General features: G+C 45.3%; 1 protein-coding gene across 14 annotated transcripts in view; it reads left to right on the plus strand.

The window, feature by feature from the left end:
• LOC121916497 (autism susceptibility gene 2 protein-like) overlaps window positions 1-25,034 on the plus strand; it is a 90,240-nt gene that overhangs the window by 16,296 nt on the left and 48,910 nt on the right. For 10 of the 14 annotated variants that reach the window (XM_042441653.1, XM_042441658.1, XM_042441655.1 and 7 more), the window contains exons 2-4: window positions 16,759-17,131; window positions 18,188-18,441; window positions 24,004-24,171. In XM_042441653.1, the coding sequence (XP_042297587.1) occupies window positions 16,759-17,131; window positions 18,188-18,441; window positions 24,004-24,171 (795 nt within the window). The remainder of the gene's footprint in view (window positions 1-16,758; window positions 17,132-18,187; window positions 18,442-24,003; window positions 24,172-25,034) is intronic. The other 4 variants (XM_042441654.1, XM_042441663.1, XM_042441664.1 and 1 more) reach the window with 4 other exon arrangements.

Below are 25,034 nucleotides of genomic sequence, written 5' to 3' on the forward strand. Positions count from 1 at the left end.
TCAATTAATAATCCACCATTCCACTACCATGTTCAGGGCAGTTTAGCACCAAGAATTGCAACTATAAAACAAGACAATGGGCAAACATAAAAGAGCTGGTAACAGTCAGCCTCCACATCCATGGATTCTTTATCCACAGATTCAAGCCTCCATGTTTGAAAATATTATCTAGAATCATAGACATCTAGAGTTGGAAGAGACCACAAGGGCTATCCAGTCCAACCCCCTGCAAGCAGGAACTCTAATCAAAAACATCCCCGACATGGCCATCCAGCCTCTCTTTGAAGACTTAAGGAAGGAGACTCGCCCACACTCCGGGAGTGTGTTCCACTGTCGAACAGCCCTTACTGTCAGGAAGTTCCTCCTAATGTTGAGGTGGAATTCTTTTCCTGGAGCTTGCATCCATTGCTCCGGGTCTGTCTCTGGAGCAGCAGAAACAACGCTAGCTCCCTCCTCAATAGACATCCGTCAATATTTAAACGGTCGATCATATCACCTTTAACCTCTTTCTCAGGCTAAAATCCCCAGCTCCCTAATCGTTCCTCATAGGACATGGTTTCCAGACCCTTCACCAATTTAGTCACACCCTTGGACACGCTCCAGCTTCTCTCATGTCCTTTTGAATTGTGGTGCCCAGAACTGGGACACATCTTCCAGGTGGGGCCTGACCAGAGCAGAGTACAGTGGCACTATTACTGCTCTTGATCTGACATATCTTTTTTGATGCAGCTAAAATTGCATCGCCTTTTTAGCTGCTGCATCACACTGTTGACTCATGTTCAACTTGTGGTCTACTTGGACTCCTAGATCCCTTTCACACAGAGTCTCATTCGCCAGTGTTCCCCATCTTATATCTGTGCTTTCATTTTTCTGCCCTAATGCAGTACCTTACATTTCTCTACATGAAATCACTGCTTCTGTACCCCTCAGCAAGTAGTCCCCACTACGACCAACGCCTCCTCCGAGGCTTAGCAGCGACTGTTCCCTCTGGTGGAACTCTCAAGGCTCCCCTGCTCTGTCTCTGAAGTCTGTCCATGCTGTTCTTTCTCGTCCTCCTTGATAGGGAAAGAGAGTTCATATCGATTCTCTCTGCAAGCTCCCAGAACAATCCACTTCTTGGCCTACTTCTCTGTGTGACATTCCTCCAGCTGTCTTGCTCCTGTGTATGTGAAGTGAATTCCTCCACCCCAGCAACTTCCTCTGCGTGTACTTGTCCAAGACCGTTCATTCCATTCGTCCAGGAAAGCCTCTGCTCCCTAATATGCTGAAATGTAGCTACGCTGGACTCCAGCTGCTGGACTTTCTCTTGCAAGAGTGCTACCAACTGCACTTGGTGCATGTGAATTTCTCCACAATCTGTGGCAAGAAGGTAATATCCCACAAGTGCTGCAGTGAACTTGCAGCAGTTCCCTCAGTGTCCATACTGAGAAGTTTAACTAATTACTGAAATAGGACTGTGGGCTCCCTCTCAAGATCTATACCTATATATAAATAAATTCCAAAAAGCAAACCTGGATTTGGCTATTTTATATAAGGGACATCATTTTATATCCATTGTGTTAATGGGACTTGAACATCCACATTTTAGTATACATGAGGAGTCCCCTGGAACCAACTCCAACAGATGCTGAGGTCCCACTGTACATGCAAAATATGATATATGGACACATTTCTCCCATTTCCAAAATATGGTGTAGCCTTGGAAAGTAAAGCTACACTAAACAGAAGGCCTCTGAACATACAAAGGGCTCCCTGTCATGATTTGATATGCAGAGTGAACTATCCTAATGCAAAGGAAGCAGCTTATTACTGAATCAGTCCACTGACCATCTGGTTCAGTTTTGTCTGCAGGGGTACAGTGTTGGCAGCTCTTTATAGGCTTATGGATAAGAGGACTTCAAAAAGCATGCAGGCTGCTTTTTGCTATACTGATTGATATGATACTGAAAAAGCCCATTAGATGTGGCTCTGAATGTGTAAGGGATCTGCTTATTTATGAATATCATGAAGTACATATAATAGAATTAAGTTTATATTGACCCAATAAAACCATTCCCTTGAATCTGCAATAAGACATATTCATAGAATCATTGAACGATAACGTTGGAAGAGCCCCCAGGGACAATCTAGTCAACCCTTTCTGCCATGCAGGAATACACAATCAAAGCACCTCTGACAGATGCCCATCCAGCTTACAAAGAAGGAGACTCCACATATTCCAAGGAAAACATCTTCCACTGTCAGACAGCTTTTACTGTCAAGAAGTTCTTTCCTATGTTGAGGTGAAATCTCTTTTGTGTAGTTGTATCCATGTTCTGTGTCTCTTCTCTGGAGCAGCGAAAACAGATTTGCCCAATCCTCAATATGAGAACCCTTCAAATATTTAAACATGGCTATCATGTCTCCACTTAACCTTCTCTTCCCCAGGCTAAACATACCCAGCTCCCTAAGCCACTCCTTGTAGGGCATGGCTTCCAGATCTTTCAAATGAACATTTGGTTTTTCGTGAGGTTCAAAAACAAAAATCTGGGCACATCATCATCAGAAATCCTAGTAGGAGTAACTCCTGTGGTGCTTTACAGCTACAGGGCATGGATTTCCAATGTTTAGGCTACTCCTATGAGGGAAACATGTTCAGTTTCCACAAGAGATTTAGTGGTTTATTGCCTAGTTTAGGAGGCTCTTAAAAAGTCCTTCTCACCATATAATTCAAAAGCCTTTGGGTCTCACTATTTGTAATGTATGTTTTAACTGGGAAACAATCAATTTCTCATTTCAGAAGGCAGGATATGATGCTGTGATTTCTTTGGAGCAACATGACAAAACACTTTTGTAAATGCTTTTTCTCATATGTTGTTAAAAAATAAAATCCCATTTTCCAATGCTATTTCTATCTTTTATTTTCAGAACTGCAGAAGCAATGATGGCCTGTGTGCAGTTTTGTTCTGGGCTTTCAGAGATGGAAGTGGTAGGCTCACCTCTGCATATGATTACAAAACTCCACATCATTGACCTTGCCCCAGGATAAAACAGCTGAGATTCACCGCCTTATGCTGGAACCTGTCCAATGGACAGAAATGTGTTTGTTTTCACCAAATTCTAGAGTAGTTAATTTTCCTGCCTCCCGATAAACAGGCTGAGCCAATTTGGCCTAAGACTCAACAGTCACTCCAATATTTCACCTTAATTAAAGCTGAACTCACGTCAGCTCAGCTCTTCCCTTCACAAGGCATCTGACTTTACAATGATTTGCATCACAGATGAGCTACACTGAAGGCTCTTTCCCCCTTCTGCTCACCAGAAACAACTTTACACCAACTTTGTTTGTTTTCTAACCAACCTTCCCAGAATACATCAATAACGGAAAGATTCTAGAGCAGATCATTAAACAGAGAGTTGAACATCTAGAAAGCAATGTCATAATCACAAAAAGTCAACACGGGTTTCAGAGAAACAAGTCATGCCAGACAAATCTGATCTCATTCTTTGATAAAATTACCAGCTTGGTAGATAGGGAATGCTATGGATATTAGTATACAGTATCTTGATTTCAGTAAAACCTTTGACAAGGTTCCTATGACATTATTGCAAACAAGTTTGTAAAATGTGGGCTAGACAAAATAACTGTTCATGGATTTGTTTTGGTTGACTGGCGAACCCAAATGGGTGCTCAACAAGGGCTCTTTTCATCTGGAAAGAGTGACCACTGTTGTCCCACAGGGCTCTGTCCTCCTGGGGCCAGTTGTTATTCAACATCTTTATCAATGACTTGAATGCAGAATTGGGGGGCATACTTAACAAATTTGCAGATGACACCAATTAGGAGGAGGAGCTAATACCCCCGAGGAAGGATCAAAATTCAAATGACCTGAACAGAATAGAAAGCTGGGCCAAAGCTAACAAAATGAATTCAGCACTGAGCTTGTTCAACTTGTGGTCTACTTGGACTCCTAGATCCCTTTCACACATAGTTTCATTGAGCCAGGTGTCCTCCCATCCTATATCTGTGCATTTTATTTTTCCGCCCTAAGTGCAGTACCTTACATTTCTCTATGTTGAATTTCATTTTGTTAGCTTTGGCCCAGCTTTCTATTCTGTTCAGGTCATTTTGAATTTTGATCCTGTCCTCTGGGGTATTAGCTCCTCCTCCTAATTTGGTGTCATCTGCAAATTTGTTAAGTATGCCCCCAATTCTGTCATTCAAGTCATTGATAAAGATGTTGAATAACACTGGCCCCAGGAGGACAGAGCCCTGTGGGACCCCAGTGGTCACTTCTCTCCAGGATGAAAAGGAGCCATTGTTGAGCACCCTTTGGGTTCGGCCAGTCAACCAATTACAAATCCATGTAACAGTTATTTTGTCTAGCCCACATTTTACAAACTTGTTTGCAATAATGTCATAGGAAACCTTGTCAAAGGTTTTACTGAAATCAAGATACTGTATACTATATCCATAGCATTCCCTTATCTACCAAGCTGGTAATTTTATCAAAGAATGAGATCAGATTTGTCTGGCATGACTTGTTTCTCTGAAACCCGTGTTGACTTTTTGTGATTATGACATTGCTTTCTAGATGTTCACAGACTCTCTGTTTAATGATCTGCTCTAGAATCTTTCCTGTTATTGATGTATTCTGGGAAGGTTGGTTAGAAAACAAACAAAGTTGGTGTAAAGTTGTTTCTGGTGAGCAGAAGGGGGAAATAGCCTTCAGTGTAGCTCATCTGTGATGCAAATCATTGTAAATGTCAGATGCCTTGTGAAGGGAAGAGCTGAGCTGACGTGAGTTCAGCTTTAATTAAGGTTGAAATATTGGAGCTGACTGTTGAGTCTTAGGCAAATTGGCTCAGCCTGTTATCGGGAGGCAGGAAAATTAACTACTCTAGAATTTGGTGAAAACAAACACATTTCTGTCATTGGAAGGTTCCAGCATAAGGCGGTGAATCTCATGCTTGTTTATCCTGGGGGCAAAGGTCAATGATGTGGAGTTTTTGTAATCATATGCAGAGGTGAGCCTACCACTTCCATCTCTGAAAGCCCAGACAAAACTTGACACAGGCAGTCATTGCTTCTGCAGTTCTGAAAAATAAAAGATGAAATAGCATTGGAAAATGGGATTTTATTTTTTAACAACATATGAGAAAAAGCATTTACAAAAGTGTTTTGTCATGTTGGCTCCAAAGAAATCACAGCAGCATATCCTGCCTTCTGAAATGAGAAATTGATTGTTTCCCAGTTAAAGACATACATTACAAATAGTGAGACCCAAAGGCTTTTGAATTATATTGGTGAGGAAGGACTTGTTAAGAGCCTCCTAAACTAGGCAATAAACCAGCTATAATCTCTTGTGGAAACTGAACATGTTTCCCTCATAGGAGTAGCCTAACACTTGGAAATCCATGCCCTGTAGCTGTAAGGACACCACAGGAGTTACTCCTACTAGGATTTCTGATGATGATGTGCCCAGATTTTTGTTTTTGAACCTCAGAAAAACCAAATGTTCATTTGAAAGATCTGGAAGCCATGCCCTACAAGGAGTGGCTTAGGGAGCTGGGTATGTTTAGCCTGGGGAAGAGAAGGTTAAGTGGAGACATGATAGCCATGTTTAAATATTTGAAGGGTTCTCATATTGAGGATTGAGCAAATCTGTTTTCTGCTGCTCCAGAGAATAGGACACAGAACAGTGGATACAAACTACAGCAAAAGAGATTTCACCTCAACATTAGGAAGAACTTCTTGACAGTAAGAGCTGTCTGACAGTGGAAGATGTTTTCCTTGGAAGATGGTGGAGTCTCCTTCTTTGTAAGCTGGATGGGCATCTGTCAGAGGTGCTTTGATTGTGTATTCCTGCATGGCAGAAGAGGGTTGGACTAGATTGTCCTTGGGGGCTCTTCCAACGTTATCGTTCAATGATTCTATGAATATGTCTTATTGCAGATTCAAGGGAAATGGTTTAAGGGTCAATATAAACTTAATTCTATTATATGTACTTCCATGATATTCATAAATAAGAGATCCCTTACACATTCAGAGGCACATCTAATGTGGCTTTTTCTAGTATCATATCAATAGTATAGCGAAAAGCAGCCTTGCAGCTGCTTTTTGAAGTCCTCTTATCCATAAGCCTAAAAGAGCTGCAACACGTGTACCCCTGCAGACAAAACTGAACCAGATGGGTCAGTGGACTGATTCAGTATAAAGCTGCTTCCTTTGCATTAGGGATAGTTCACTCTGCATATCAAATCATGACAGGGAGCCCTTTGTATGTTCAGAGGCCTTCTGTTTAGTGTAGCTTTACTTGTTCCAAGGCTACATCACATATTTGGAAATGGGAGAAATGTGTCCATATATCATATTTTGCATGTACAGTGGGACCTCAGCATCTGTTGGAGTTTGGTTCCAGGACTCCTCATGGATACTAAAATCTGTGGATGTTCAAGTCCCATTAAACACAATGGATAATAAAATGATGTCCCTTATATAAAATAGCCAAATCCAGGTTTGCTTTTTGGAATTTATTTATATATAGGTATAGATCTTTTGAGGAGGGAGCCCACAGTCCTATTTCAGTAATTAGTTAAGACTTCTCAGTATGGACACTGAGGGAACTGCTGCAGTTACCTGCAGCACTTGTGGGATATTTACCTTCTTGCCTACAGATGTGGAGAACTTCACATGCACCAAGTGCAGTTGGTAGCACTCTTGGAAGAGAAAGTCCAGCAGCTGGAGTCCAGAGTAGCTACATTTCAGCATATTAGGGAGCAAGAGGATTTCCTGGACAGAATGGAATGAACGGTCTTGGACAAGTACCACGCAGAGGAAGTTGCTGGGGTGGAGGAAGTCACTTCACATACACAGGAGGAAGACAGCTGGAGGAATGTCACACAGAGAAGTAGGCCAAGAAGTGATTGTTCTGGGAGCTTGCAGATAGAGAATCGATTTGAAGCTCTTTCCCTTATCAAGGAGGACGAGAAAGAACAGCATGGACAGACTTCAGAGACAGAGCAGGGGAGCCTGAGAGTTCCACCAGAGGGAACAGTCGCTGCTAAGCCTCGGAGGAGGCGTGTGGTCGTAGTGGGGGACTACTTGCTGAGGGGTACAGAAGCAGTGATTTCATGTAGAGAAATGTAAGGTACTGCATTTAGGGCGGAAAAATGAAATGCACAGATATAAGATGGGGGAAACCTGGCTGAATGAGACTCTGTGTGAAAGGGATCTAGGAGTCCAAGTAGACCACAAGTTGAACATGAGTCAACAGTGTGATGCAGCAGCTAAAAAGGCGAATGCAATTTTAGACTGCATCAATAAAAGTATAGTGTCTAGATCAAGAGAAGTAATAGTGCCACTGTACTCTGCTCTGGTCAGGCCCCACCTGGAATAGTGTGTCCAGTTCTGGGCACCACAATTTAAAAAGGACATTGAGAAGCTGGAGCATGTCCAAAGGAGTGTGACTAAATTGGTGAAGGGTCTGGAAACCATGTCCTATGAGGAACGACTTAGGGAGCTGGGATGTTTAGCCTGGAGAAAAGAAGGTTAAGAGGTGATATGATCGCCCTGTTTAAATATTTGACGGGATGTCATATTGAGGAGGGAGCTAGCTTGTTTTCTGCTGCTCCAGAGAACAGGAACCCGGAGCAATGGATGCAAGCTCCAGGAAAAGATATTCCACCTCAACATTAGGAGGAACTTCCTGACAGTAAGGGCTGTTCGACAGTGGAACACACTCCCTCGGAGTGTGGTCGAGTCTCCTTCCTTATAGGTCTTCAAAGAGAGGCTGGATGGCCATCTGTCGGGGATGTTTTGATTGAGAGTTCCTGCATTGCAGGGGGTTGGACTGGATAGCCCTTGTGGTCTCTTCCAACTCTACGATTCTATGATTCTAGATATAATATTTTCAAATCATGGATGCTTGAATCTGTGGATAAAGAATCCATGGATGTGGAGGGCTGACTGTACCAGCTCTTTTATGTTTGCCCATTGTCTTGTTTTATAGTTGCAATTCTTGGTGCTAAACTGCCCTGAACATGGTAGTGGAATGGTGGATTATTAATTGAATAAATGGAGCAAAATGAATTTATGCATTCTGATTGTTCAGGAAGCTAGGTATCATCTTTAGGTAATAAAATCTATGTTTCTGGGGGAAAGCAGACAAACACACAAACCCCAAAATGAAGCCTGACATAACTCTTGAAGACATGGTAGCTGATGCTTCAACATTTGACAGAGTGTTTTCCTAGAAGCAAAAAAGGGGAAGGTGCTATTATAACTCATCAGAAAATCATTTTTAAGAGAGTTAGAAAACAGGGGGGGGGGGGGCTGTCTGGTATACTACTGCTGGCATTTCAGAAAAGGATTGGGAAATGGGAGAGGGCTATCTGAGGTACAACTTGTAAGCTTCTGGAGATAAAAGCCAGTGGAGATGATGATGATGATGATGATGATGATGATGATGATGATGATGATGATGATGATGATGATGATGATGATGATGATGATTTATTTGTATTTTCCCGCCTCTCCCAGATGGATCGAAGCGGGATTACAATCGAGCAAAAAGAACAGTATACAAGAATAAAACATAATATTCATCGTTGAAAACAGTTTAAAAACAATACATCATCCTAAATAGAAGAGTGGGGTAAAGTCCTTACAAGAGATTGGGTGGCTAAGCTTGCCGGAAGAGATCCGTCTTCACTGCCCTCTTGAAAGCCTCCAAGGAGGTAATAAGACGGAGCTCTTCCGGAAGATTATTCCATAGTTTAGGAGCCACCGAAGTAAAAGTTCTTTGGGAGGTTGAAACCAATCTAGTTGGATGCACCTTCAACAGATTTTTTTCCTGAAAGTTCAAAGAGTGCGGGGCAGACTATATAGGGAGAGGCGTTCCTTTAAGTAACTTGGGCCTGAGCCATATAGGGCTTTATAGGTAATAACCAATAGCTGATGGGTAGCCAATGAAGATCTTTCAAAATAAGTGTTATATTGTCAAATTTCGAAGAACCAGTGACCAATCTGGCTGCTGCATTTTGTACCAATTGAAGCTTCTGAACTTGGTACAAGTGTAGCCCCATGTAGAGTGCATTACAGAGATTACCAGTGTATGTACCACTGCTTCAAGGTCCCCTCGGTCCAGGTAGGGACGCTGTTGACGGATCAACCGGAGTTGGTACCAAGCACTCCTGGCTGTCTCATCTACTTGAGATGACAATCAGTGAAGAGTCCAGGAGAAGATTGCCAGCAGTGTCTTTTTCCTGACATGCTAATTTTCCAAGTGTAAGGATTTAAAAATAACAACAACAGGGAGAAGGGATGCTGGTTAGGGCAGGCCCAGTGAGTAATGTTGAAACCTCAGGTGAGGCAACCCAGACCCAAGTTTGTGTTCATAGCAAGACTGGCCATAATCTCATTTACCCATACCACTGTTTTACAGGATACGTGTGCCATTATAGCTTAGATCAGGGGTCGGCAACCTATGGCCTGCGGGCCAGATCCGGCCCGGTGAGGCCTTGGGACAGGCCCCAGCCCGGTCCTGCCGCCGATTGCCGCCCCCGCCGCAGCTTCCGCGCCGCTCTGGGTGCCATTTTGAGTTTGCCCCCCCCCCAGTTGTCTGAGGGACAGCAACCCCGCCCCCAGCTCAAAAAGGTTGCCTACCCCTGGCTTAGATTTTACAGATAGACTTAAGAGAGTATTACTGCTCCAAAGCCTCTACAGGTTCTTCTTAGTGGTCTCTGCAAAGCACACAAATGGGTTATTCTGCACCTGTGCAGCATTTCCGGATCCTACTGGAATTGCTAGGGAAGACTTTTTGGCGGTAGCTCCACCCACCCTTTATATAGGCAGGCGGTCTTCCCACCCTTTTTCAGTTCCTTTTGTCCACCGCGTGAGCAGCTTAGGAACCTCACTCAGGAATCGCTCCTTCCTTAGCTTTCAGTTTCGTTTACTGCGTTTGCTCTGACTTCGTTTTGCCTTTGACGTCTCTTTTGGATTGTGACTTGGACTTCTTTTTGGACTCTGACTAACAATAACAACTCGGACTCCTTGACTATCCTCTCTCTTCGTCTCTTGGATTTGTTGAAAATGTCTGCGCACTCTTTTAAGAAGTGCTCTGATTGTGGGACTAACATCCCGGCACTCGATGGACACTCTTTGTGCCTCCTCTGCCTGGGCGAGGGCCATGTCCTCGCTTCTTGCCCTCATTGCATGGCCTTCACTCCACAGGCCAGGAAGAATAGGGAGATGCACCTGAGATCCATGCTCTACACGTAAATTTTGAAGCCTCCCTCCTCCTCTAGAGCCTCTGCCAAGGCTGCCGCCGCCACCGCTAAAGGCAACCTCCCATCTCTGGCTTCTGGGGTCCCTGCCAAGGCTACTGCTGCCGAGGGCCCCTGCCAAAGCTACTGCAGACGAGGGCAAACCCCATACGGATGTCTTTGGGTCCCAAACCCCAGACAAACCGAGGTCCATGGACCAGGATGTGGCTGGCCACCCATGCTCATTGAAGAGGAGTAAGTCTTCTGAGTCCTCCAAACTGGACAAAAAGAAGCACAAGTCCCGGGACAAGTCCACCACCCCGCAAAAAAGCCTCGTCTTTCTGCGGGCTCCGACACCAAGCGCCGATCCCACACCGACGTGCCATCCCAGCCAGCCGAAACTGACCAGGCTTCGGTACCGTGTGCCCAACCAGCACCTCTGACTCAGATGTCTCCTGGTCCCGACTCTCGGGCCCGCCCCAAAACGACCACCTTTTTGCATTCCCTCACCGATCCCTACCAACTCTCGGAAGGCGAAGAGGAAGCTTCCCCCCTCACCCACACAGTGATCCCAGACCGACTCTCCCAGACTTCGGAGGTCGTTTACTTCGAGGATGAGCAAGATTACGACACATCCTCTGTCATTGTTGAACCTTCCAGACAAGACGTCGTCTTTGATCAAGCCACAGGCTCTTACTTCCTGCTTCTTGATCCGTCTGAAGTGCATGGTGGCCTGTTTGTCTCAACTTTCCAACCAGTTGAACCCACCAAGGTCATCTGCTGCATCCATTCCATCTCGGTCTCGCCTCTCCTCTGCCTCCCGAGTGGAACTGTCCTGTCCCGTGCAGTCGACCTCTGCTGTCTCCTTGCAAGTTTGCCCTTCATTGCCGGTACCGATAGCCTCTCAGACCCGGACCAAGGCCAGATCACTCTTCGCTGAATCTGCAGACCACTCCGTCTTGGATTACACCTGACCACTCCAGCCACTCTCCTTGGCACTGCTTGAGACTCCCTCCTCTGACGACATCTTCTCATTTTCCAAGCAGATGATCCAGATGGGCAAAACTTTGAACATTGAGGTCCTCCATGAAGACTCTCAAGCTCTTGACCCTATTGATGGAAGGGTTTGTGACAAGCTTCCAACTCCAACCTCTATTGTATTCCTGCCATCCATGTCCAGAACTGTAAAGAGTTTTTGGCCCACTTTGTCTATGACCCAGCCTTCCATCAGGAAATTAGACAATCTCTACCGTATTTCACCCTTAGAAGAGATCTGGCTTTTTGAACATCCTTGCCCTAACTCGGCCATTATGGAAGCCTCCCAGGTCCCCTCGGCTCCAAAGACAGCTCTGACCCCCAATGACAAAGAGGGTCGTAAGCTTGACACCATAGCACGGAAGTCCTACGCCTCTGCGGTCTTAGATCTTAAAATACAAAACTATTCAGCGTGCATGGCTACCTACCAACAGCAGCTTTGGGAAAAGGCTCTTCCCCTCTATGAAGACCTCCCTGAGAACAAGAGGCGGACGGCCATGGCCATCCATGCAGAGGCCCACGCATTGTCCTCACACCAAATTTCAGCTGCCCGACACTCTGCTGACTGTGCCTCCTGACAGCTTTCGGGCTCCTTGGCCCTCCGACACCATGCCTGGCTCAGGTCTTCGGATCTCACACCTCAGGCCAAACAGGCCATTGAAGAGCTCCCCTTTGACGCCACGGGACTCTTTGATAAGGAGACTGATGAAAAACTTGACTACAAAAACAAAATGAAGAACACAGCCCGTAAATACGGTATGTCATCTTCCTCCACTTCTCGCTCTCCTTTCTCTCAATGTCGTTTGGGATGGCAAAGACCCCCCTACCCCCCCAACCAGGGTAGATCCAACCAGTCCTTGGACTACCAACAACAGTGCTTCCCTTCCCAAGAACAAGGAAAGTGCCAGCAAAAGCAGAAGTACAAACAGCCCTTCCACAAAAAGGAAAATTCAGAACAAGGCAGACGCCACTTCTGAAGTTCCTCAGCGCACTCCATTCTGTCAACCCCCTTCGGGGATCGCCTGGCCCACTTGCACCATTCTTGGGCCTCCATAACATCTGACTCTGACATTGTCTGTAGGGGTTACGCCCTGGAGTTGCAATCCCCTCCCTCAAGGGGTATCATCCTCACCACCCTCCCCTCAGACACCCTTCTTGATGAAGTGCGCTCCTTGTTGCAAAAAGGGGGCATTGAGCCCGTCTCTCCATCCCGGACCCAACACTGTCTATTTTCCAGATAGTTCATTGTCTCCAAAGCCACAGGTGGCCTCCGTCACATCTTGGACTTGCGTTTCTTAAACTCTTTCATGGCCTACAAGAGTTTCCATATGGTAACCTTGGCTTCCATCTTGCCTCTTCTACAGGAGTCAGACTAGTTCACCACCTTGGACCTTCGGGATGCCTATTTCCACATCAGCATCCGAGAAGACCACCAGGACTTTCTTGTCTTCTGTCGGCCCTGACTGTTTTCGGTACTGAGTACTGCCCTTCGGACTTTCCTCCGCACAAGTGTTTTCACAAAATGCATGGCGGTCGTAGCCACATACCTCCGCCAACAAAACATCATCATCTTTCCTTACTTAGACGATTGGTTGTTCGTGGCCCCATCCAGACGGATGCTCCTCTCCCATCTCGACTCAGCACTCTCCCCCCTTCATCATTTGGGACTCATGATCAACAAATAAAAATCCACCCTCTGCCCAGATCAGCGGGTGCACTTCCTAGGAGCCACCTCGGACTCCAAAACCTGCAGAGCATACTGTACCTCCCTCACGACAGGTTCCTTAATCTCAGGTCTGCAATCCGTCGTTGCCTTGCCTTCTGGTGCATCACTGTCTGAACAGCTCAGGTAGTCCTTCGCCATATGGCATCCACCATGTATGTCATACTGTGGGCCCGTCTCCGCATACATCCTCTCCAGTCATGGCTCCTATCAGTTTTCAACCTCGTCTTCGACAATCCACAGAAGTGGCTTACTGTGCCAAGGCCTATCACCCTCTCCCTCCACTGGTGGCTCAATCCACAGAATGTCTTGATGGGCATCCCCTTCCTCCTGCCACAACCTCAGTCTTCACTGACCACTGATGCCTCAAACACGGGCTAGGGAGCCCATCTCAACGACCTCGCTGTCCACGGCACATGGTCCCCAAAAGAGCACCAATTGCATATCAATGCACTTGAGATGCTAGCGGTTCAAAAAGCACTCAAAGCTTTCGAACCTTCTCTGCGGAACCAGGTTGTCCTCCTCCTCACAGACAACACAACCATGATGTATTACATCAACAAGCAAGGCGGTACCAGGTCAACCACTCTTCTTGGCCTCACCCTCCAAATCTGGAACTGGTGCATCCAAAGGCAGATCACCTTGCAAGCCATATATCTCCCTGGAGAGGAGAACGAACTGGCAAACAAATTGAGCAGAGCTCCAGACTCTTGTCACGAGTGGCAACTGAATCCTCAAGTCACCCTTCACCTGTTTTCTCTGTGGGGAACTGCAGACGCCAACCTTTTTGCCTCGCATCTCAACACTCAATGCAACCACTTCTGTTCCAGTATCCCTTCACCTCAGTCCCAAGGGGATGCCTTCCTTTTCCAGTGGTCCGGCAAAATGTTCTACACCTTTCCTCCATTTCTTCTCATCACCATAGTAGTAGCAAAGCTACGAACGGACAGATCAGACGCGATCCTGATCACCTCTTGGTGGCCAAGACAGCTGTGGCTTGCCCTGCTTCTCCACCTCTCTCAGAACCACTTCTGGCCTCTGCCTCTCCATCCCAACCTTCTCACTCTTCACGATGGTCGGGTTCGCGCCCCTGACGTGGACACTCTCCATCTTGTGGCGTGGAGGATCCTGCCCAGACCAGGTTCTCGGTACCGGTCCAAGAAATCATTTTGGCTTCCCAAAAGCCTTCCACTTAGTGCTCCTACACCTTCAAGTGAGAAAAAAAATTGGCTGTTCTGTCCTCAGCAGGACTCACCTCTTCGGAGGTCACCGTCTCTGTCGTTTTGGACTTCCTCCACCACCTCTCAGCACCTGGACTTTCCATTTCATCCTTAAAATGCTACCTCGTGGCCATTTGTGCACACTTTCAATTCTCCGGCCGCCCATCCTTCTTCACTGACCCACTTGTGAAGAAATTTCTCAAAAGCATTACCAACCTCAAGCCACCAGCAGTAATCTTTACTCCCTCTTGGGACCTGCACCTCGTTCTCGCAGCATTCGCTACCTCACCATTTGAACCTCTGGCTTCCTGTGATCTCAGGCTCCTCACCTGGAAGACAGCCTTTTTGGTAGCCATCACCTTGGCATGCCGGGCCAGTGAACTCTGTGCCCTCCGTACAGATTCTCCTTACTTGAAATTTTTTAAGGACAAGGTCGTCCTCCATCCAGACATTTCCTTTCTACCAAAAGTTGTGTCCACCTTTCATCTCAGTCAGGATATTATTCTCCCGATGCTAGCCCCGACCACCGACACCGACCGCTGACTCCAGTCCTTTGATGTCAGGCGGGCGCTAGCCTTCTACCTCGACCGGACTGCATCTTCTCATCGTTCCCCCAGACTTTTCATCTGCTATTCCAACCCCAAAATGGGGCTTCCAGTCACACCTCAACGTTTCTCCAAATGGGTGACTTCCACAATCCTTCTCTCTTACGGGATTTTTGGGAAGACTCTGCCTGCTCGAATTCGAGCCCATTCCACCAGGGCGGTAGCTTCATCTTCAGCCTTCCTCTCCGGAATTCCCTTGGAGGACATTTGCAAGGCTGCGGTATGATCACAACCTCTGACCTTTTTCAAGCACTACCGACTTGATACCAGACACCAACATGAAGCAGCCTTTGGCAGAGCTGTTCTCCTTTACGGAATGCACTAAAGTTAGTTGGCACCTGTCAAATATCTGACAATCACACTGTTTTTCTGGTTTAATAATTGCTTTAGTGCCAGGACTCTCCCTCCTCCACAGAGGAACAAGCTTGCCAGTCTAACCCATTTGTGTGCTTCGCAGAGACCACAAAGAAGGACAGGTTGCTTACCTGTAACTGTAGTTCTTCGAGTGGTCATCTGCGAATCCACACAAATCCCGCCCATCCTCCCCTCTGTCGTGTCCTTCTCTCTTCCTTGTCTGCTCTTACAGCGGACCTTTTTTGGAACTGGGAAAGGGCGGGAAGACCTCCTGCCTAAATAGAGAGTGGGCGGAGCTACCACCAGAAAGTCTTCCCCAGGGATTCCAGTAGGATCTGGAAATGCTGCGCAGGCACAGAATAACCCATTTGTGTGGATTCGCATATGGCCACTCAAAGAACTACAGTTGCAGGTAAGCAAACTGTCCTTCTTAGCTAATATGGGGGTTCAATCAAAGTTCTGCCCTGTGTTCACTGAGATAGTTTGGCTCATTGTTTTCTTAGTTTGGAGGTCGGTGTATTAAAAAAAACCTTTTCTGGACAAAACATACTTAAACAACAGTGGGTACCTTGCCATGGAGATGTGAATTCTTTTGAGAAAGAGGGAGGGAGGGAAGATGACTTTGGGAAGGACCGGTGAAACAAAAAGTGGCTCTGGTGCCATCCATATTTATTATACAGAACAGAACGTTACATTTTACAAAACTGTCTATTTTTAATGAAATTACACTTTATTGGTGGATATTAAAATGAAGATACAATTTGATGATAACACAGACATAGCCATGTTAGTCTGTTTCTGCATAAAGAGAAATAAAGGAATCCTGAGATGGAGAAAAAGAAAGCTTAAGCTTTCATGGACTCCACTCCATCAGATCCAACTGATGGACTGACTCCACAAAAGCCAATATGTTCAGACAGATGGGCAGATGCAACCTAATTAAACAACCAAACATCCAAATTATAGCAACGGTGACCTCTAACAACGGTTATTTAAATAAAAAGAAAAGAAAGAATTAACATGAAACACGCATTCCCGCTTAACAGTATACTCAGTAACTACAACTGACATCTAGGTTTATTATCTGTTTAACATAATAAATATTCCTACTAAATCATATTGAGTATGACTTGTTTTATATTTTCAAATGGATTGGTTAGGTTCCCATGTGTAAAAACTGATACAGTTCTTCCATGTATCTTTGTCAAGAAGCCTTTCTTTCCTTCTTCTCTTGTGGAAAAAGTTTACTGTTTCCAGTGGCCCCAAGCCCACCTGTGAGAAACATGAGTCCGTCTTCTGATATTTTGCTTAACTGGAGTGTGTGATGAAGAATGTTTTGATGGAACAAGTCTCCTTGTTGAAAAGGAAAAGAGAAACCCAAGAGGAGAGCAAATCCATACTCCCCGAGCTTGCCCCAAGCCCACATAGCAGTGCTGGCTGTAAATCACTAGTCGTTGTTGGCCACTTGTCTGAGATCTTTTGTTGCCTCCCATCTGGCTTAATATGCAAATAACAGAATGCATCCTCAGGATGTTTTTGCCACATAAGTTTTGCCTTATTTTTCTTGTTCTTGAAGGTCCATCCTCAAATGACAAGGCCGAAGCAAAAGCAGGAGGCATCCCCAAGGTGTCTGGGCTAGAGCGCAGTCAGGAACTGAACACTGACGTGCCCTTTGTGCTGCCACTCCACAGCCCACCGGCATCCACTACCATCGTGACTTCCAACTCCTCTGCACCCACATCAAGTGCTTGGGCAAGCCCTTTATTGAAAAAAGAGCCACTGATCTCAGCACCAGCACCTCCAAGACTCACCCCTCAGCCGCAGTCTCAGCCTCACTCACAGCCTCAGCTGTTGCCCGAGCTTCGGACGCAGCCTCCAAGCCACAACTTTCCTTCTCTCAGTTACCAAGTGCACCACCAGGTGGCCCACAACGGACTCAATAATATCAGGTGGGTACGTGGGTAGACTGTCTTCAGTAAGTGCTCTGCTGTCTGGAACCCTCTAGTTTGAACATTGCAGTTTAAATCTTACAATGATTCTTGAAACCTCCCCAACACACACACACACATGTTCATCTTGGAAAATATAAAGTTTTGTGAGCTTATTGAATGCCTGAGAAACTTCAAGAGGTTTAGTAAGCACCCAAGAGATTTTCTTCTCCTGACAGTTCTCCCTCTTCACAAACACCCACAAACCACGCTGAAATTTTAACCTTTAGAAGCAAACTAGATCCCCTGGTACACAGACCTATCTAACCACACTGTTTTCAACGTATCAGTTTGGCTGTGACATTGAAATGCAAGCTCTACCTTGTGTTGCGATAGGATCCAATTCTCATTTTGCACACATTTGCAATAATGTATTTCAGAATGAGGAAAGGTTCACAGTAGTCTTAGAAGTGGACTAGAAGGGAAATCCTAGGAGGGTAGAGTGGATATTTGAATAGGAAAGAGAAGCCCCTTGAAAACATATATGAAAGATGTCCTCCAGAGAATACTGCCCTGTCTGCATGGGCCAAATAAACTGGCCTCCCCCATCATCTTGACAACGCACAACCCATTCTGTGCCAAGCCCAAGAGTATACCCCTGTTAAAATGGGTTTAAATAACTCCCTGTTTGCTCTGGATCTTCCTGGATGATCCAGAGCCTTCCATTCTGATGCCAGACAGCAACTCACCACCACCATGGCCATGCTAGACAGCACAGTAGGATGTCTGTGCGAAAAGCTTCCCAGCATTGGAACAGAGGGACCCAGGTAACAAGGGAGGCTGGGACAGCTTTGGGGCCAGGATAATCTGGGCTGCCCTTGGAGTGTCCTGGCCAGTGCAGACAGACTTTCCTTGTTCAAACTGGAGCTCAACAGTTCCAAGAGATTGGGTCAAGTGTTTTGCTCGGACACTTTCCTAGATGCTGTTGCTTTGCAGAATGTTACTATAATTCTGATGTCTTTCTAATGGCTCTCTCTCTCTCCCCATCCCTCCCTGTCCTTTTTTTTATTTCCACAGCAGAAGCAGCAGTGCCAGTAGCACAACAAGCATTAGCCTCCCAAGACACCTCCCCCTCCCACCTCAGATCCCTCCCCATCATCCCTCTGGTCCAGCTTTACCCCTCTCCATCTCTAACCTTGCTGCCTCGCATTTCCCTCTCAGATCTCAGTCCCAACACCAGCATCATCCGGCCATGTTTGCCACCCCTCCTACGCTGCCACCTCCTCCAGCAATACCCACCAACAGCCTTGTGATCCCAGGTCACCCTGCAGGTAGGTTCTACCATCCCACTGGGTTTCGTACTAAGATTGATTCCCCTTTTCATGCACTATAAAACTGTCAGGCTGAGTACATAGATCAGGAGAGGCGAAACCAAAATGCCAGCCATCCACTCTAGTTGGGCTTTCAAAAGCAGCAGGAAACATTATTGTAATTGGTAAGGCATAATGAACCAGACCTCAAAGCGAAGTGGTATAATAGTGACTCTTTATGCTCCACCCCTGTTGTGGACTGGGCAGCATATCCCTCTGGAGACAAGCTGAATTCATAGCATTCTTAGTCTTCCAAATATTACAGAAGGTCTAAAAGAAGTTAATCAAATGACCTTTCCAAATAGAAATGTTTCTCCTTCTGTTGCCATTTGTGTGTGAGTGGGAAAGGGAGGTTGGGGGAGGGAGATGGTCAAACTAGAAGTGGCTAAAAATACAGATGAAAGAAAAAAAAGCAGAATGAAATGAAGCAAGAAAACCCCTTCTTAGGAGCATAGAATCTGCCCTATCCCAAGTCAGTTATTTGTCCATCTCTCTCAGGATTTTCTTCTAGCTGGCAATGGCTTCCCATGGTCTTAGGCAGAGAGAGGTCTTTCCCATCACTTTACCTGGTCCTTTCTGTCAGGAGATGCCAGGGGTTGAACCTGAGCAACTGTACATGCAAACATGGGCTCTACCTCTGAGTTATGGTCCCTGAACTCAACATACTCAGGAGGGAAAGCTGGGGAGTAAAGCCTACTTTGAAAAAAGCCCTGTCCCCCCTTTTTTTTTTATCTTGATTCTGTTTGAGCAGAAATAAAACTTTTCAAAGGATGACATGGCTGAAAATGCTAAGTTCAGCACTCCTCTCCTGTAACATACAATATCATTGATCCCCTATTGTCACATCATCATGTTTTGCATTTCCCTGATCTTGCTTGGTATTACTGGCTGCTGCTGACTGGGCAAGGAAGTAGTCAACATAATGGCATCACAACACAGGGTAAATGATGCTACCTGTTACAACACAAAGGGGTGCCAGTTTTGATGGCAAGCCCCATGTTGCATGCTTCTTTATGCAACACTTTTTACTAAAAATCTTATCCCCAAACCCCAATCCTTGTTCTTTAAAATATTGTTTGCTGTTTCATCATTACAGGAGAGGGAGCTTGAGTGCTCTTTGTGATAAATTTTTGGATGCAGAACAATTCATGGAAAACCTTCAGCTGGGAAAAGGAGTAAAGTAGTCATTGTCCTGTGAGACATTTTTGCCACTAAGCAGGAGGCGGGAATTAACATCTGGGTGAAGTGATGAAGCGCAGCTGGGCAAGAAAGATTTTCTGCTTAGAATCCCAGTAGTAGTCAGCGATCTTGTCCCTGAAAGACAAATGGACCTTGCGTTCTCTATTTATAACAGTGGTTTGCGCCATCCTTTCAGGCTGCTCCATACTTCCCTCCTTTGCATATCAGAACTTCACAGCTGGAATTCTGTTGCTGCACTATTGTTGAGGAGGCACACAAAGATGGTGGCGGCAAGAGGGAAAAGGTCGTGGGCCCCACCATGAAGAAAAAACCATTGGAGAAGGAACTGCTCAGAGGCAGCAGAATTTCCCCAACGTCACTTGACACCACTCCAAAACTCTTGAAAAAGTCCACCCATGGGCATAGTGCATCACCAGAATTCCAGCTTTAGCTCTCTAGAAAAGGTAAAGAAGAACTTTCACTTTGTAAAACAACATATGAGAAGTTTCCTGTATAATCCTTATATATACATACATTTCTGCTTCAGCCACTAAAACAGCAGCTTTATAATTTCCCCATTACCTTACAGCTGTTTCTGTGGCAGCTGGAGTCTTCTGTGGTGCTCCTACCCACTGGGCCCCTTTTTGATCTGGCATTTGACTATCCCAGCAGGGATTAAAGCGGACACACATTTATACTAATGTCCCTCTTCTGTTTCCTACAAAAGCCAGTTAACAAGTGAGAAAGGAGGGAACATTTTTAACTGTTGAAAGCACTGATGCCCCCCCCTCCTTTCCTCAGTCTGAATCTAAATGTTAAGGAAGGAGAAAATCCATCCCCCAACAAGACTGTCCAAAGGGACCTTTAGAAACAGATTTTCTGTTCAGCTTGTGTGTGTCTGTACCTTTAGGTTTGCTGTTGACTTACGGCGACCCCATGAATTTCATAGCGTTTTCATAGGCAAAGAAAAATCAGTTGTGGTGTTGCCAGTTTCTTTCTCTGAAATATAGCCTACACAGCTAATACTGTATTCTGGAAACTGAAGCTGCAAGGTCACTGGATTGTATACTGAGTGGCCTACTCCATCTATAATTTCTTCACCAGTTTAAGGCAAAAGAAACTTAGGCTGCATCCACACTGCAGTAATAATCCAGTTTGACACTACTTTAACTGTCATGGTTCACTGCTATGGAATTCTGGGAATCGTAGTTTGGTGAGACATTTAGCCTTCTTTTGTCAGAGAGCTCTGGTGCCACAATAAGCTACAATCCCCAGAACTCCATAATATAGAGCCATGGCACTTAACATGGTTTATTTCTGCAGTGTGGATGCAGCCTTAGGAACACTCTTACAGAAGCAATGTAGCTAGGACAAAACATGGTGGAAATGTTCACTCACAGGTTGATATTAATTTACAACCCATTGTAAAGGAGCTGTGGGATACAGTTGTGTTTTCCCTCCCCCAGGGAGAGTTCAGAAAAAAACTTTTTTAAAAAAAGAAAAATAGATGTTACTTTTGAAACATACAATACGTTCTCTATAACTTGGAGTAACATAAAATTATCTTGGGTTTACTTTTTAAGATTTAATTTCTTGTAAAATAGAGCTACAAGACTTCAATTGTAAGGAACAACTCAGCTATAAGGAATCGCTTTCGTTTTGCCAGTTTATGAGGAGCAGGCAAACATCCAATAAAAACAGAAGAAACTGTTGATATTAATAAAGAAAAATTATTTTCTCTCCCCTCAGACCTATTTCTCTCCCATCAGACCATTTGATCTTGGAAGCTAAGAAGGGTCAATCCTGGTTAGTACTTGGATGGCTAACAGGTGCTGTGGGCTTTATTTCAGAGGAAGGAACTGGCAAAACTACCTCTGGGTATTTCTTGTCTTAAAAAACCCTATGAAGTTCAAGGGTTCGCCATAAGTCAGTAGGTGACTTGAAGTCTCCCATAGTGCCAAGCAGACATAAAGCGTTAATTCCCATTAAAAAAACCTGAAAAAAAGGGAACTAAGGGGCTCTACAGACCGCCCCTTTCCTGGCCGGATCGGGGCTGTGGAAACCTCATGCCATAGCCCCAATCTGGCCTTTGGAGGGCACAAAAAGGAGCCACAAAAAGCAGCTCCTTTTTGCTCTCTCCAAAGGGTGCCATAGCCACAGTGGCATGGCTCTATGGCACTCCTTCCGTGCTGCGTCATCTAGATGCAGCGCCAGACCTGCGCCATGATGCCACACACCGTCCAGAGAAGCGTGCAGCATCATGGCACCCTGGGGCAGAGTCAGGGCATGCGTCATCAGGACACTGCGCCCCAACTCCACCCATAGGCCAGCCTATCGGGCCGGTCTGTATAGGGTCCAAGTCCAAGAATTGCAGTGATATAAGATACTGTACTTTACAAAGTTTTATCCACAAATCAACCTGATATATAGGTTTTTTTAAATAATTGCCAGGGGGATATAAGAACACTTCCTTTTAAATATTTTATCTGTCATTTTAAAAGTAAATTTCTCATATTCATTTTTTTTGGGGGGGGAACAGGTTGGAAGGGGGATTTCTACTTTTTTTGTAGGCCTTCCCTTCTCTAAACTGTTGTTTGCTGTACTATCTAAATCGGACACATCAGTCATGGCCGTTGACTGTACACCACAGGCTGCAATGTATAAACTTGTGGAGCTAAGTAGTGAACAGATAGAAAATGAAAGCACGCAGGTAAATCATAACTTTCCAGCTGGTAACTCAATAGTATCTGTGACCTTTTAACCATAGTTATAATACAAACCAGAAGCCAGTGTGGCATAGTGGCTTGAGCGCTGGACTACGACTGGAGACTAGGGTTTTAATCCCTGCTTGGCCATGAAATCCACTGGGTGACTGTGGGCAAGTCACATCCTCTCTTCCTCAGGGGAAGGCAATGGCAAACCTCCTCTGGACAAATCTTGCAAAGAAAAACCTTAGGTCGGAAATGACTTGAAGGACACAGCACACAAACACATAATACAAACCATGTTAACATAACATCTGAATTGGACCTGTATCATAATGCTGGGGCAGACCATAATCAAGGGCCTTATATAAAGACCTAGAAGGAGTGTTCTCCAGCTCTGAGGTTTAAGCTAGTTAGTGCTGGAATTCAGACAGTTCTGCTTTCTTGACCAGACAAGAGCAGAAGACCTGTCTCATAATAATTATACCAGATTTGGCCACTCATACAGGCTACTGCTGCATGTCACCATTCAGTTTCATTAATACAATACAATGTTGCAGTGTAGGCAACACAGGGCCACATGTACCCCAAGTCTCCCTTGTTGCTTCCAAAATCGCTCCTGAAGCACTGAATTTTTCAACGACATAGTCATAACTTGTAAAATTTAACAAAAAAAGGGAAATGGAATGAGACAGTGGCAGGGGATTATGAGTGGTTGCAAGGTCCAGTGCAGCCCACCCCTAATGCAGAGGTGTCTTTGTGCGTATGTGCCTTCAAGTCGTCTGTTGACTTACAGCAATTCCATGAATTGCATTTCCTAGGCAAGGAATCCTCAGAGATGGTGCCAGTTCCTTCCTCTGAAACAGGCCTATAGCAACTGAGATTCATTGGCAGTCTCCCATCCAAGTATTAACAAGGGCTGATCCTACTTAGCTTCCAAGATCAAACATCCTCTGGTGCCTTTAGGGTATTTAGACCATGATGCAGAAGCCTTTAGGCTTTTATATTCCTCAGAAGTTTAATAGTCCAGATTCCAACCTTAGATTTTTAACATCACAGGTTCAAGCTAAGTGCCCCTGGTATCTTTTGTAGGGATCAAAAAAAGTCACCCCTGCCATGAAAGTACTAGATTGCCTTAGGCATGCCTGTGTATCTAAGCCTTAGACCCATCTTCAATATGAAGAAAATGATTCTGAAAGTTGTTGTAAAGATTACAAGGTGAAGTATTTGGGGAGGGACCACAGCACAGTGGCTGAGTCTATGCATATGTTCACTCCCTGGAATTGCCAGTTAAAAGGATCCAAAGCATGCACTCTAGCATTGAGCTATGGTTCTTCCTCTCAATGAGGAGCTGCGTAACAAGTGATGGAAACTTTCTCTGCCTGAGACCCTGGAAAGTTGCTACCAGTCAGAATAAACTATACTAGGCTAGACAACTGTATAGTATAGCCTGATATAAGGGAACGTCCTATTGAAACACTCTAAATTGTTGTGTAAATTAAATATTATTATTGTCCACGCAACAAATGAATTGGCTTTCACATCCACCTAATGGCCACAAGCCAGAGCTCTCTGGGACCCTGATGCACACACCATGACAGTTCTATAATTTAATGGAGAATCCTTGTTGTGAATACAGACTACTCCCCTTCATGGCAAACAGGAAGGCAGTCCCTGACTGCACTAGCCCACTCAGTGCACATCATCGCACCCGCTTGTGTGCCAGCCCCAACGCATCGCAGCCAATACGAGATGGAAACTAGTTCGGCCTGCCTGCCATCTTGCATCCCTGTTACAGTCTCTCTGCGTAAGTGCTTTGCCACTGCAGTTGCTGCTATTTTGTGCCCCTAGACACTCACTTTTTGTTCTCTTTGCTGATAAAGATGACGCTGCAATGTCATACTGAAGTCTGGAGTCAGCTGCAAATCCATCAGGGTGGCTTCAAGTCTTTTAAAGAAACCAGATACTGAATCACTTTGCAGCTGCCAACTTTTAAATCCATTGCGCTTTCCCTTCACCCCTCCCCCAGGAAAACACAAAGTGGATTATCTTGGTACTGACAGAAGTATCCAGGTGCTTAAGCCAGGCCAGATTCCCCACCCCACCCCATCCCCATTTTTTATATATGTTCTATATTGTTCTTGTTATTGTTAGTATTACTATTTTGTCATTCTCATCATCATCATCACCACCATCAATCACTAGAGTCAAACTTATATGTGAGTAGAGTCACATATAAAGTGCAATCTATTCGCTTGCGTTTTTTCAAAAAACCTGGAAGGTGCTATAAAATATTGTACGTAAAAACACCAAAACATTGAGGGGGGATGCTGATCCCTCTCATTATCCATGGTTTGCCTCCCCCAATTCTCACCCCCCATGGCACTTTTCACCTGAGCTTAGCTCTGATGCTAGAAGTGAACTGGGGGGAGAGTAGTTAGAGGGAGAGGTTAAGGCAGCCTTCTCCAACCTGCTACACCCCAGGTGTGTTGGACTACAACTCTCATGGTTCATAGCCATTTTGTGGTCCAGCAGTTTGGGGGGTCACCAGGCTGGTGAAGCCTGGTTTTGGGTGGGCAAGATTAATGCCTATCCTTGCTGATTTGGGTGTCAATAAAGTAGTTCTGGTACTGTCACATCTAGTTTGGCCCATGGTTTTTCCTCTGAAGA

Source organism: Sceloporus undulatus, chromosome 10 (assembly GCF_019175285.1).
Source record: "Sceloporus undulatus isolate JIND9_A2432 ecotype Alabama chromosome 10, SceUnd_v1.1, whole genome shotgun sequence".
Lineage (NCBI taxonomy): Eukaryota > Metazoa > Chordata > Lepidosauria > Squamata > Phrynosomatidae > Sceloporus > Sceloporus undulatus.